Below are 15762 nucleotides of genomic sequence, written 5' to 3' on the forward strand. Positions count from 1 at the left end.
TGTCCAACACCCAGCGGTCCGAGGTGATCGAGGGCCACTGAGAGTAAAACAGAGAGATTCGACCTCCAACATTCTGATGGGAAGAGTCATTGGCGTTTAGAGTTGGATCCTCGGTAAGGGGATTTTCCTCTGTAAGGCCTGGAGGACTGCTGGCGAGACTGCTGAGTGGGCGTGTAGTGTTGGCCACTCTGATTGTATGAGCGGTATTGCTGGCCACCTCGAACGTTGGAAGAAGTGCCGCGTCCGCGGGCACCTCGAAAGGACTGCTTCCGAAATTGCAATGTGCCCAAAGACTTTGCCGTGTCAGGGTCTTTTTTAATGGACTCCAGGGCTCCATCAATATGAGAACCAAATAGCGACTCTCCATCATAGGGCATGTCCAGTATCCTGGATTGGACCTCCTGCCTGAAAGACGTGGATTTCAGCCATCCTTGTCGTCGGAGTGCAGCCGCACTTGCAAGCAGACGGAATCCTGTATTAGCTACATCGACAGCACAGTCGATCATTTCTTCTGACGTCCTCTGTCCATCTCGAAGGATCTGTATAGCGTCCGCCTTGGAAGCATCAGGTATGAGTTCTATGAGATCTGAAATGTCTGACCACATTTGTCATACCAAAAAGATGCAGACAGGTGCTCCAATATGGAAATCGTGGCCTCAGTGTCATCTGTGATGTGTCTCTTCAGCAGTAGTGACCTCTTGATATTCAGGGGTTCAGCTGTGTTGTGGGTACTCTGCCAAAACTCTGCACCAGCTTCATTATTCTGTCAGGATTTCAGTGAATTCCTGAACAACACAATGTTGCTTGTTCTCAGAGTCTTAAAACAGATCATAGGAGTAACCATATAGAGAGGATGGGGGACCATGTCAGAGTGGGTCACTACTGGATTTTATCTGTTGTAAACCGGTTTTCTCTAAGTATTCCAGATGCCAGAACCATGATCATTTTCTCCTCCTGCACAGTCTCTACTTCTTTAGGGCTAGGCACTCTCCTTCTCCATCTAAGTAGGAAGGCAGGCATCAAGTATGTCAGATAGTACCATGACCCCACAGACCTACCTAGGCTATTTGGTTTTATTGAGCTGGTTTTAAAGTCTAATTTGTTGGTTGATGGAATAATAGGGTTAGCATTGCGGAAAGATCCACCAACGTGTACTACTATGAGATTTAACCCTCCGGATGACACTAGCCACCAAACTGGTCTTTCACCCGAGTATTCCGATCCACCCAAAGGTCTGGCTCCCTGCTCATTAGCGCTTTCCCCACCGGAACTCCCCAATACATCACTTGGTTTGGGTACTTCTATACAGTGACGGCTCCTCTGCTAAGGCAGAGGAGCGTCGCCCCACAACTTTAAAGCAGTGAAAGAAGGGAAAATAAAATGATAACTTGAAGTTATTTGTGGGTAGCGGGATGTGCACTGCCTTAGCTTTGATAAATTTAATCTGTGCTCCAGGGTATCTCCCTCCTCCTGGGGAGTGTCAGACAATTCCAAATGTAGCAGGACTATTGAGCCATAATCCTCTCACCCCAAACACAAGTAGGGGCTTTTTGTCCGTGTGGGTCAGCATATGTAGGCCACACGGAGAGAAAATTGAAAACGCGATTAACAGAACATAAAAGCAACATTAGGATGGAATCTGTGAAATCTACTGTAGCAACCCACTTCAAGGAAAAGCACCACCATATAAGCCAGTTACGAGCATGTATACTTGAGATAGTGACTCACAAAGAAGGATTTCTCAATAAAAAACACTTACTCAAACGTGAAAATTACTGGATTTACCATTTAAATAGTTTGAAACCGCATGGGTTAAACGATCGGACCGAATTTCTTTGCTACCTTTGAACTAAAGAACCATTTACGACTGAATCTTATATACAGAATTCACAGACTCTCGTTGAACTATTAATGAAACATGTGAATATCCGTGTATGTATCCACTTAGGTAACACTAGTACAGCGCCTTCCATGAAGCTCGCGAGTAATTATGCGCTGTAACATTGCACTTAGTTTGTATCTATAAAGTATCATCACACTCGACAAATAATCGCCCTAGTAACCTGTAAGGTAACGGGCATGCACAGATTACGGCATTGCGTAAAAATAAGGCCAGGCTAGGCTTCCGTAACCAAGTATCCAGTGTAACACGCATGGGCGACAGTCTACAGAGCGGAAGGTAAGAACCGGCGGGTCCGGAAAACGCTAGGAGCGTTAGGCGCTTACTATCGCATGTTAACAGTTCACTTAAACCGCAATGGGGGTTAAATACATTGAAACCTTGACGCAAGCTGTACAGCGGCACAGACTGATCACAATATCAGTATTAACTCATGCAATAACCGCACATATACATCTAGTGTTTAACAACCGGCGTTTAGACAGTTTGTTTGTACCCACCTTTAAACCACCGATCGTAACAACCTTCCAGGAATGTTATATCATGAACAGACAATGCATGCAATGGGTGAATTTTAACAAGGCTGAATACCTTGTAGGTTTAGATACTAACTTTTATATGCTTTACATGTAACAGCTAGTTTAGAAACGAACTTTTATATGATTAACATGTAACAGTTAGCATTATGCATTATCAAGAAATGTACAGTATATAAGATGCCTTATTTGTATGGTTACAGATTTCCCTGATGAAGGTGCATGGGGCACCGAAATGCATTGGAAAATTTAAAGTTTGATGACCATGTTTCCGCATGAACATGTGAAAAAAACATGTGAAAAAAACGTGAGAAATTTATTTGGAAAAACGCAATAAAACCAAATTTGGAACTAAAGTTGAAATCATTTAACCATAAAAATTAAAACATGGTTTGCTGAAGCTTCGGCCCCTACTTGTGCCCGGGGTGAGAGGATTATGGCTCAATAGTCCTGCTACATTTTGAACTTGATGTTATTGCCATTTTATTTTGTCCTGCTGCGGAAGCTTGTTGGACGGGTAGGGCTGCTCTGCTCACGAAGCAGGGGGAGGAGTGTTGGGCACACTGAAGTACGCATGAAGCTTTGGCCCACCCAAGAAGGCCACCCAAACAATCATGCGCACTCAGCATGTTCTACACCCAGGCTACATTACAGCTTGGGTGGAGAACATGCCTAGTCCCCGTCTGAGCACCGAACTACAGTGCTCAGACCACTCACAATGCTGCATTGCAGCATTGTGATTGGCTTAGGAGAGCCAATCACAACACTGCATTGCAGAGTTGTGTTCGGGACAGGGGAGCCTAGATGTGCCCACCACCCCAGATCCATGCCGGCCACCACTACTTCTATGGTTGACTGACTGGGAGTTTATTTCACCCGAGGGGGTAGACTCTAGGGCACTGGGGCATCTGGAGATTAAGGACATATCGCCTGAGGGTATCCTAATGCCCATGACCACAGTTGTGAGGACTCAACTAGTATGACTTTGATGTGTTACCCCGACAACCCCCCTAATTATTTTTCACCAACCAACCGTCTGTTCTGCAACACTGCGGGAATTAAATCTAAGCTTGACGATCCTGCTTGGGGCTCTTGTATAGATCAACATGATACTTTTCTTGATACTAAACCCTATGTCGAATTTGAGCCATTTCTTGATTACTTACCGAGCCCGGGTGCAAGACAACTGTACCGTAAGTTATTGCCATCCTATTCAAAATGGAGTGACTGCCTGGATACGTACAAGGTGTGCCCAGTATGCCTGCAATCTGAAGAAAGACAATTTCACTAAAGTTTCTTTTGTCCTGGCTATGTCTGCCCAAGGAAAAGTTGGAGCCTTCCAATCTGTAAGCTCCTTGGCTGTAGAGAGTACATACTGCTCAGGCTCCTACTTAAGGATACTAGGGAGGCGGTTGTATGCACTGGGCACAGATGCTTCCATTGGCGGTGGGCTATTAAAGCGAAGATGCTGACATAACCATCAGTTGAGCTTAGAGATAGTTTGACACTCTAACTTAGTCAACTTCCTTCTATTGTCTTGTACTTTGCCTTTGTACTGTAAGAGGTGGATAAGGATACAGATGTGAATTTTTAATCCTTATGTGACCTGCGTTCTTTGTAGTACATATCCTTGCATAATATTTTAGGCCCTATGTGCCATCATTCTTTGTTTTATGGCTATTTTATAGCAGTTTTATTTAAACTTATTTAAGGTCCTATGTATATTTATTGTGTCATTTTACTTTGATGTTCAGTCTTTTCTCTCTGCTTTTATGGTTTGAACAACCAAATAAAGCATTTTGGCTGACTGATTCTAGGTATTAATCAAAACTGTCAATTCCTTCACCAAAAAGTACAGACTTCCGCTGAAGTCCCTTCACCTCTGAGAGGCTGGTTGTCAGTCAGACAACAGCACTGGTCATACAGAAGTCTTTTCATGCAGACTCCTTCTGGTCACTGGCTATCCCAGCTTGTACCTTCCTTGGTCAGGAAAAATTTTAAACTTCTATCAAGTGGGATGGTTGGGATTACACTTTTATACACATTTCCCAGACAGGGGAAGGAGCTTCACTGCCCAAGGGTTCAAAACCGGGTTGGGTTGGTTTGTTTTTCAAATGTTTTCAGGCTGATCCCCAGGCACACCTTTTGTGCAAGGTGATGGCCCTCACATAATGTTTGATAGGGTAAAAGTACCGTCAAGGGATTTTGATCAAACAAAATATTTTAGTTTTTTGAAAACTTAATTAAATGACCCAATATTAATGGAAGTCTTAAAGCATCAATGGCAAACTTTGTCAAATATTAAAAAGAATTGTGCTAGAAGTCACAAGGTAAGGCGCTATTAGTCTATAGGCAAAAATAGAGTAAAGAGGCAGGTGTAGATAGAAAAAGATTTTATCTGTAAATTTTCATAAAATAGGGTTCATAACAGTATATGTTATGTAATGTAATGTAATGTAATGATGTCTTGTAAAGCGAATGAATCACCCCACATGGGGTATCTCCACGCTGTAGACCGCTGGGGAACCCGTCCTGGCTTTCCCTGTGAGATGGTCCCTACTGGGTATCTCCAAGGTGAAACCAGGCATCTCCGGCTTATGTGGGGGGCCGTTGCAAACACAATGTTACATGCAGAACAAAATCAGACTATAACAGCTTCTCTGTAACAAGGGTAGAAGCTTTTCTTCTTAAAAATACAGTTATGGAAGAAAAAGCGTCTGTCGACGTTTCGGTCTTTAGTAATCAATAAGCAAGACCATCTTCAGGACTATACGGGATAAATACTCGTTGACCCCTTATGTGTCACGATTCCAATGAGCCACTGCGTATGTATTTTATTGATGAATTTCTTATTTGAAACCGCAATATTCGTTCGGTGGCAAACTTTGTTGTTTATTCGATCAATTTCTTATTAGATGGCGCTATCTTTGGTAGTACAAAAGTCGCTTGTTTTGTTTGAATTCAGACAGCGTAAAAAGCTTTCTTTATCGACAAAAAGGTCGCTTGTCTTTCTTTAAAATTCAGCCAGCATTGGAGGATTTCAAATTTCAAAGTACCTCGTGTATCAAATGGTCGTCGTCTTTAGCCAAAGCTTTGGCTAAAGATGACGACGATTTGATACACGAGAAATTGATTAAATAAACAACAAAGTTTGCCACCGAACGAATATTGTTGTTTTAAATAAGAAATTCATCAATAAAATACACACGCAGTGGCTCATTGGAATCGTGACACATAAGGGGTCAACGAGTATTTATCCCGTATAGTCCTGAAGATGGTCTTGCTTATTGATTAATAAAGACCGAAACGTCGACCAAAGCTTTTTCTTCAATTACTGTATTTTTAAGAAGGAAAGCTTGTACCCTTGTTACAGAGAAGCTGTTATAATCTGATTTTGTTCTTCATGTAACATTGTGTTTTGATATACTGTTATGTACCCTACTTTATGAAAATTTACAGATAAAATCTATTTTTCTATCTACACCTGCCTCTTTACTCTATTTTTGCCTATAGACTAATAGCGGCTTACCTTGTGACTTCTAGCACAATTCTTTTTAATATTTGACAAAGTTTGCCATTGATGCTTTAAGACTTCCATTAATATTGGGTCATTTAATTAAGTTTTCAAAAAACTAAAATATTTTGTTTGATCAAAATCCATTGACAGTACTTTTACCCGATCATACAATTAGGCCCAAACCCTCAAGGGTACATTGGGTTGCCCATTTTTCTATACCCTCACATAATGTAGCAATAGGCTAAAGCTGCAATGAAGAACTAGATATCTGCACCTAGCTGTCATCAACCTTCCTGAAGTAACAATCCGGGAAAGACAAAAGAGTAGGCCCTGCCAACAAAAACAAACTTCCTCACTTTAAACAGTAACTGCAACCATACGCCTCATCCCTACCGTCTACCAAATGACAGAAATTGAACGAGAGCCTTATTAGCAAAAGGCTAATTCGTTTTTCCTGAGCACTAAGGGATGCTCTGTACCCATTCTTCCTCAATGCAGTTTGGGGTCTCTAGCTTTCAACCACAGGAATGCAAGCAGCACATTAGTACTGTATTGGGTAGCTGTCCTAATTCTCATTGTACCAAATTAAGCAAGGGAATGCAAAATGGACCCTAATGGTTTAAGCACTAATAGCACACACAGTCGTGCTACTCTACTTGTGCTATACATTTGCTGCACATACATCCACTCAAAATGTCAGCATAAGGTTCTATGAGTTCACATAACAAGGGGCCAGTAGACTACACTACCCTGACAAAGAGAAAAATGTTTAGTCACACTAAAGATGCACAAAACATGGTACACTGCCGCCAGGGTATTATATGATTTCCACAGGACTGGGAAAGAATTCCAATGCCCACTTTGAAAGCATATTTGGTGCGCTCACCCAGCTGAAAGAACAGGTTATAGACCTCTTGTTACCAGGGACGGGCCTAGGCCTCTGTATATATTCTAGATTAGCACAGCACCACTGCCAAATAACAAGTCAGGATGCCAGTTTAACATGCCGCCAGGCACGGAGGGCAGGAGTTTGACATTTTACCATACAGGGAATATTCTGTCCCCAACAGGGCTCAGGAGAGCTTCATTAAACAAAAGCATGGGCTCTGTTGTTGCTGCGAGTAGTTTTAGCATTTTCGTCAGAATATTACATTTTACTTCTGCAAAAGAAAAAGGCAATTCCAAGGCTTCCTCTGTCTTCCAATGACGGTCACAAAAAAGACAACACCTCCTCCTATTAGTCAGGGCCAGAGAAGTAGGAAATGTTCAAGCTACTGGCATTTTACAAGTCCTAGTCGAGACCAGTATTGTTAGGTGGCAGGAGGTCATCAGCTGCTAAGTCATCCTCATTCTTCCAGCTATAGTTTTTATCCCCCATAGTCAAGGAATATGAATCTTAACTGACAATCTCATCCACGAGCGGTGATCCTCTCCCAGTGGACTTTAGCCAACGGGATCTATATATTTTTAAGTCTGCAGATGGAACTTCTGAATGGGAAAATTCACACATTATGTTTGCAGTTAGCAAGCAGAAATGTAGAGCTGGAGTAGGAAAGGCAAAGTGTCCCTGAGAATGGGGATGCAAATAGCACTATATTCGCTCAAAACCAGACCTTTGCGACTACTCATACCCTCCACAGTCATGTGTGCCCTGAAAATACACACTAACTCCTAAAGGAGGAGAAAGTATGTTCCAAGAATTGAAAGAGGAGTTATAATGCCCATTGATCAAGCCGAGTAGGTGATAGGGGTATCACTAACAGGATAAATATGTTCCTTGTTGAGAAAAACAACAAAATGGAACAGTAAATGTACAAGTTACTTGTATCAATTAGGCCTGGGAGAAATGTTAACCACGCAGCAGTAATCAAAGTAATTTTGTGTTACTCTTGTGATGTGAAATTACGCGCTTAGGCCAGTTTGGGACAAAATGCTTCCCAAGAGTAGAGCGGTACAGGGCGTGATTGGCTGCTGGCTTCAGCTCATGTTCTGTTGTATTTAGTGCTATTTTCTTAGCGCAAAATGCATCCTCAGGTTTATCTAGATGAGAAGATTAATTTTGTCCTAAGAAAACAGCACTAATTGCAGGGCCATGCTCATGTCCTACCAGGGTAGTTTTTCTATAATTTACCATAATTATGCTACAGAAAATTACGCCCACTCCTAATATAAACACTTCAGCAGGGTGACAGAAATAGTAAGTATTGGAAGGGAAGTATGCAAAAAAATAAAATCTCCCAAACATAATGACCCTATACACATTTTAAACTCAGGTCTAGAATTAGTAAATATTAGGCTTTTGAAAAATGATTGTGAATCTGCCCTATCCTATAAGATTCAGAACCCGTTTTCAACAAGATAGACCACATAACACTTTGATAAAAAGCTGGAGTTGAATGAGTATTGATCTTACAGTAAGGTATCCAGGATGATGCTGTTAGCTTGGGTTGATGATGGAGATCGGTGGTTTGCATACATTTCCACTGACGAGGTGTGAACTGAGTGATCCACTAAATGGCCAACTGAAGACGGCCTAGGGCGGTTTCCTTCTTGAGTGAAGGCAGAAGACCGACTGCAAGGAAAATAAGATAATTAAGGAAAGTTTGACAGGAATTGTTTAGCATCAATAAATAGGAATATGCTACTTACCAGTATGCATCTGTTCTTGGCATGTAGGGCTGCTGACATTCATATCTGTGCATAGATCGCAGCCTAGTGTTGGGTCCGGATGATTGCATGTTGTTGTCCTGGAAGAGTCTTCGAAGTATCACGAGATAGGTGGCTCCTCCCTAGGACTACAGTGCGCATGGGCATCCTCTCCATCCTCAGACTGTTTTTCGCCATTGTGGCAGAGATGGAGTATAGTACAGTAAGAGATGTCCATGCTAAGAGTGAATGCTGCGGCAGGCACCGGGGAGATGGGTGGGCGATATGAATGTCAGCAGCCCTACATGCCAAGAACAGATGCATACTGGTAAGTAGCATATTCCGTTCGAGGCATGTGGGCCGCTGAATTCGAGGCATGTGGGCCGCTGAATTCATATCTGTGCATAGAATGTATAGCAGTATCTCCCTTAGCGGTGGCTACCTGTGTCAGTTGCAGCAGTCTGGAAAAGAGTTTTGAGAACAGCCTGTCCTACAGCAGCTTGCTGTTTTGAATGTACATCTACACAATAGTGTTTTGTAAATGTATGTGTGGTTGACCACGTGGCTGCTTTACAAATCTCGTGTAAAGGAATATTACCCAGGAAAGCCATGGATGCCCCTAGCTTGTGCGTGGAATGCGCTCTAGGGGGAACTGTTAAGGTGCGTTTGGCTTTTAAATAACTTATTTGGATGCATTTAACGATCCATCTGGCTATACCTGATATTGAAATAGGGTTGCCCTTGTGTTGCGGTGAGAAAGCAACAAACAACTATTTTGTTTTTCGAAACGCCTTAGTTCTGTCTATATAGTATAGCAGAGCTCTTTTGACATCCAGAGTATGCAAGGCCCTTTCAGCTACTGTCTGTGGATTTTGAAAGAACACTGGCAGTTCGATTGTTTGATTTATGTGGAAATGGGATACCACCTTTGGCATGAATTTAGGGTTTTTTCTGAGAACTACTCTATTTGCATGCATTTGGATGAATGGCTCTTGAATAGTTAGGGCTTGCAGCTCGCTAACTCTTCGAAGCGAAGTAATGGCAATAAGGAAAGCCACTTTCCAAGTAAGAAATTGTATTTCGCATGAGTGTAGTGGTTCAAAAGGTGGTCCCATAAGTCTGGTTAAAACAATGTTCAGATTCCAGACTGGTGAAGGTGGGTGTGTTGGAAGAATTACGCGTTTGAGTCCTTTCATAAACGCCTTAATTGCTGGCACCCTAAAGAGTGAAAGGTGTTGCCTGTTTTGAAGATATGCTGCTAACGCAGCTAAATGTATTCTGATGGATGAGTTGGCTAAATTGCAGCGCTGTAGGTGCAAGAGATAGCAAATGGTGTTTTGAGTTGAAGCATCAAGTGGGTTTATATCATTGTTACTGCAGCAAATGACTAAACGTTTCCACTTAGCTGCATAACATGCCCTGGTAGTGGGTTTTCTTGCCTCCTTGATAATGTTCATACAGTCTGGGGGCAAGTTCAGGTATCCAAACTCTAGGATTTCAGGAGCCAGATCGCCAGGTTCAGCTGCTGCGGATCTGGATGTTGGATTTCTCCATGGCACTGAGTTAGGAGATTGGGTGTGAGTCTGTCTTTGATGAGGCACCACTGACAGTTCTAGGAACGTCGTGTACCATGGTTGCCTTGCCCATGTGGGAGCAACTAGGATTAGCGTTAGTGAATGTTGACGTAGTTTGCGTGCCACTAGCGGTATTAATGGAGCTGGGGGAAAGCGTACGCAAATTTGCCTGACCAGTTCATCCATATCGCATTGCCTTGCGACTGTGGATGTGGGAACCTGGCGGCAAAGTACTGGCATTTTACGTTTTCGCTTGTGGCAAACAGATCTATTTCCGGGTGTCCCCACTTCCGGAAGAATGGTTGGAGCACTTTGGGGTGAATCTCCCATTTGTGCATTCGTTGGCTGTACCTGCTGAGCAGGTCGGCTACTTGATTGTCCTTGCCCGGGAGGTGCTCTGCCATAAGAAACATGTTCCTTTAAATGGCCCACTTCCACATTGCTTGAGCTAGGTGAGACAGCTGTGGAGAGTGTGTTCCTCCCTGTTTTTGAATGTAATACATAGCTGTCATGTTGTCCGTCCGGATCAACACAGTCTTGTTGCATAAGTGTGTCTTGAATGCTTTCAGAGCCAGAAAGATAGCCATCAGCTCCAGAAGGTTGATGTGCATCTTCTTCTGTTGTACAGTCCATAGTCCCTGTACTGTGTAATGTAGGACATGGGCTCCCCATCCTAGTAGGGATGCGTCCGCGGTTAACACTATTTGTGGGACAGGCTCTTAGAACAGTCGTCCTTTGCAAAGGTTTTGTGGATTCCACCAATGCAGAGAGTTGTATGCCCGACTGGTCACCAACACTAGGTCCTGTAATTGCCCTTGAGCCTGGTTCCACTGCCTTGCTAGGCACTCTTGGAGAGGACGCATGTGTAGTCTGGCATGAGGGACTATGAATATGCACAAGGCCATCATGCCTATCAGTTGCATAAACACTCGAGCTGGTAGCGAGTGTTGGGGGCTGAATTTTTGGATTAGTGCTTGCATGCTATTGATGCGTGCTGAATTGGGGTATGCTTTTGCTGCCAGTGTATCTATAGTTGCTCCCAGGTATTGTTGTACATGGGAGCGTTGTAGATGTGACTTTGGGTAGTTTAGCGAGAAGCCTAAACTATGCAGGAGATGGGTGGTTTTTGACATGTGGTTGGCACACTGCTGGGCCGATGGCGCGTGTATTAGCTAATCGTCTAGATATGGGTACACATGGATGTGTTGCCTTCTGAGATGTGCCGCCACTGTAGCTAGACATTTGGTGAAGACGCGTGGAGCTGTTGTGACACCAAATGGTAGTACTTTGAACTGGTAGTGCTGTCCCTGTATGGTGAACCTGAGATACTTTCTGTTAGCAGGGTGTATTGGTATATGAAAGTATGAGTCTTTGAGGTCTAGAGTTGCTAGAAAGTCTCCCTTGCGGAGCAATGGTAAGACTTGCTGGAGAGTGAGCATATGAAAATGCTCCGACAAAATGTACAGGTTGAGGGGCCTGAGGTCCAACATTGGTCTGAGAGACCCGTCCTTCTTTGGAATTAGGAAGTATAGGGAGTATACCCCTGTCCCCTGATGTTGTAGTGGGACTGGTTCTATGGCCCCCTTTTGCAGCATACTGATGACCTCTTGCTGCAGTAGTGTTATATGTTCCTGTGACATTGGACGGTTCATGGGTATTATGTTGGGTGGGGTTGAGGTGAGTTCTAGGCAATAGCCATGTTTGATAATTTGCCTGACCCACTTGTCTGTTGTGATATTTAACCAGATTGGCAGAAATTGTTGTAGTCTTCCCCCGACCGGTGTTATATGGTCTGGGGGCAGTGCCAAGAAGTCACCATTTGGTGTTAGTGGAGGATCTATTTGCATTGCCTCCACGACCCCTTCCTTTGGTGTTATTGCCCCTGTATCCACCCCTGTTGGTGTTTTTGTTGTACGTGGATTGCGTGTTAGCTTTGTAGGTGGAGGATTGCTGTGACGTATTACTTCTGGCTCCTCCTCTATAATTGGAGCGACGAAAGGAGCCCCGGTGTTGTTGGGACTGGAGAGCTCCCATGGACTTCGCTGTTTCCGCATCCTTTTTCATTTTGTCCAGAATTGAGTCAACTGCTGGACCAAATAAAAAGTCTGGGTTGATGGGCTGATTAAGAATAGTGGATTGGACTTCATTCTTAAAACCGGATATGCGAAGCCATGCGTGGCGCCTTAGCAGCACGCTTGTATTGATGGATCTGGCAGCTGTATCAGCCGCGTCTAGAGCACATTTAATTGAGGCATTGGTGATGAGCTTCCCTTCTTGTATTAGTTCATCTGCCTGCTGTTTATAAGGGTCAGTTAAGTGTTGGAGAATTTCTTCTAAGCTGTCATAATGCGCCCTGTCGTATCTGGCCAGCAAGGCCTGTGTATTAGCCATTCTCCAAGAGTTTGCTGCTTGAGCTGCTACTCTCTTGCCTGATGCCTCAAAGATTTTCGACTCCTTGTCTGGAGGAGCAGCCTCTGCGGTAGTCTAGGAGTTAGCCCTCTTACGCGCGATGGACACCACTAGGGAGTCCAGGGGTAGCTACCCTTTTATGCATGTAGGATCAATAGGTGCAGCCCTACATTTCTTTTCAATTCTAGGGTTAATGACCCGTGCCCTAGCAGTGTCTTTAAAAATGTCATGTGCATGTTTTAAGACGCCCTTTAACATGGGGAGTGTTTTGACATGTGTCACAGATGTTGTGAGTGTATCAAAGAAAAAAGTCTTCTTCAATAGAGTCAGAGTGCATATCTACGTTATGGTAGGTAGCTGCTCTATCGAGTAAAGAACTGAAAGCCACTGTATCTTCAGTGGGTGATGGCTTAGTTGGGTAAACTGCTGGTTCTGTAATGGGCAGAGTCCCTTCATTATCTGGTTCTCTTCCTGCCCCCCATGGCTGATCTTCATCTGGGTTATATTCAGGTGATGTTGGGGCATATGGGGTTGTAGGCATGGCTGGATTGTTGGTTCAAAAAGGATAGGAGAGGTAGCGCAGTCTTGTTTCTTTTTGAGTGGTATTCTAGGAAAATCTGCTATTGGCAGAGGCCTTTTCTGTTTTGTGTACACAGTCACTTTGCCAGTTGATGGGTCAATATATAGCTTGGGCTGGTCCTCTGTGGAGGGGTCTGGGTGAATAAGCTCTTCCTCCACAGTCCTTGCCTTTGGTGCCGCAGCCTTTGTTTGCCCGATTTTGGGTCTGTAGGTTTATTGGCTTCGACCGCTTTTGGTGGTTGGATGGGTCTCTGATGTTTATCGACACCTTTTGTCGGTTCAGCTGGCTTCACCACCTTTTTCGGACCGAGCGGTTTGGTTGCGACAGTCTCGTTAGGTGTTTTAGGAGTATGTTGTTTTGACTCGATGCCTTTCTTCGGTTCAAGGGGCTTCGGCTCGACTGCTTGGTTTTTATCCACAGTAGGTTTCACTTTCGGTTCGACGTTAGTTGTGGGCGTCGGCCTTTTACTTTCGTCGACAGTGTTTTTCCCTTTGTCGATATTTGAGTCTTGTTTTCTCGATTCGACGTGCCTTGGTTTAGAGGTTGATTCGACGTGCCTTTGCTTTGGCGTCGGATCGACTTGTTTGGGCCGCGAGGTGGACTCGAAGGCTTTTGGCTTCGAGCTCGACTAGACAGGTCTTGTTTTCGATGTCGACTCAACGGTCTTTGGCTTTGGCTTCAAAGGTTGTGTTGGGACTACGGCCTTCGGCTCGAGGACCTTTTGCTTAACTACTTTTGGATCGACAACATTTGGTCCGAAGACGGTGTTGTCGATGAGTTTTGGTTTCAATGGAACCAGTGCCGTATGGCGTGTCTCAGAGAACTTTTCGAATATGTTCTTAGCGGGGCTGTATGGCGGGGCTGTAGAACGAAAATGTTGATCTTGGCTAAGGCCCACTGGCGATGCCTCGACCTGAGTCTCTGATATTGGTGTAGTGTCTATATGGGGCGGTGTACTCACGGTTCGCCCCTCGTCGTTATCGGAGTCGTCTTCGACAGCTACGATGTCGTCTTGATCGTATTCTTCGAGATCGACGATGTCTTCGTCTTCGAAGTAGTTTCGGAGTCGTGCTCCGAGTATTGTTGTATGTCTTGATCAGATTCTTCGGCGCTACCTAGTTCTTCCTCATCGTCGAAGATGTTATCTGTTTCTGGCGCCGACCTCTGCATTTCTTGCCGTGCTGCCCGTCGATTCCAGGAAAGTCTTTTTCGACCGGAACGGGGCACAAGCTAGGCAACTATCTTCCTTGTGGTCCGGAGATAGGCATTTGTTGCACACGGGATGCTTATCAGTGTGCGAGAACTTTGAGTTGCACTGCGGACAGTATTTAAATGGACTTCGTTCCATCGACGGTCGGTCCACGTGGAGTCGAGAAGGCCTCACGGCCCGATTCGACGACCGGAGTGCAATAGATGTTTCTGAAGAGTCTGGGTACCGAGCGCTAAACAATACCAACGGAACCGAAGGCCTTTTGGCCTTAAAGACGAGTTAGTTAATTCCGAACTTGGAGTGTAGGAAAGTACATCTGAACCCAATGGCGGAAAAAAACTATCTGAGGATGGAGAGGATGCCTATGCGCACTGTAGTCCTAGGGAGGAGCCACCTATCTCGTGATACTTCGAAGACTCTTCCAGGACAACAACATGCAATCATCCGGATCCAACACTAGGCGGCGATCTATGCACAGATATGAATTCAGCAGCCCACATGCCTCGAACATCTTTTTTCAGCAATTTGCTGGATCCACAAAATGGAAAGTCCACCCATAGTTTGCTGAGAATACTTGAATTTAAACAATTATTAAGCAATCTTTAAGATCGTTTTCTCTGTGCATCCTGCAACGGTATTTTTTAAGCCTTCTACTTTTTAACCCACTTTGTCTGTTTCCTCTGACTCAAGCCAAGTCATCCGTCAGCTAAGATAAGTCTCTATCATCCACTTATTCCAGGCGTCCTCTAGACTTTGGTTGAATGGCAGCGTGTGGAAGGGGAAGCGGTAAACATCGACAGGAATAGGAGGATGTCTTAGAAGGATTGGGAGGCTTCTGTTTTAAAGGATGTCATGTGGTGTTTGGTAAGAGAGTCCAGTATTTTGTTAGAATCTGATAACACAGCAATCTACTGCCCTACCCTGCAAAAGGATTTTATGACGTTGAGTTAAGAACTGCTTACTTAAGTGACCCTTATTTGAGCCTTTCTGCTTTAACTGCCTTATAAGCAGAAATGAGAACAAATCAGCAAACACACACTACACAGACCTGTGTGTGCATATTCCAAAAACTGTTCTGTTCTCATATTGTGCTGAGCCCCTTGATTTGCTCCACTTCACATTACAACTTCACTACGTCATTGGAGAAAAAGAAAAACTTTGGAAACAACAAAAAGTATTGTTTAAAAACCATAAGGATCATGTTACTTACCCAGTAAGCATCTGTTCTTGGCATGTAGAGCTGTGAATTCACATGCTTTGCATACTACTGCCAGCTAGTGTTGGATCCGGAGGTAGGTGACACTCCTTTCGGTTATAGTGCGCATGGGCATCAACTTCATTGTCAGATTGTTTTCCCGCAGAGGGCGAGAATGGAGTTAGTAAGTAAAGA

At 44.1% G+C, this 15762-nt stretch overlaps 1 protein-coding gene across 1 annotated transcript in view; it reads right to left on the reverse strand.

The window, feature by feature from the left end:
- The window catches only part of PTPN4 (protein tyrosine phosphatase non-receptor type 4), a 1255365-nt gene that overhangs the window by 670785 nt on the left and 568818 nt on the right, over window positions 1–15762 (reverse strand). The window contains exon 15 of the mRNA XM_086957111.1: window positions 8367–8525. Coding sequence (XP_086813237.1) covers window positions 8367–8525 — 159 coding nt within the window. The remainder of the gene's footprint in view (window positions 1–8366; window positions 8526–15762) is intronic.

Source organism: Lissotriton vulgaris, chromosome 2_1 (genome assembly GCF_964263255.1).
Source record: "Lissotriton vulgaris chromosome 2_1, aLisVul1.2, whole genome shotgun sequence".
NCBI lineage: Eukaryota > Metazoa > Chordata > Amphibia > Caudata > Salamandridae > Lissotriton > Lissotriton vulgaris.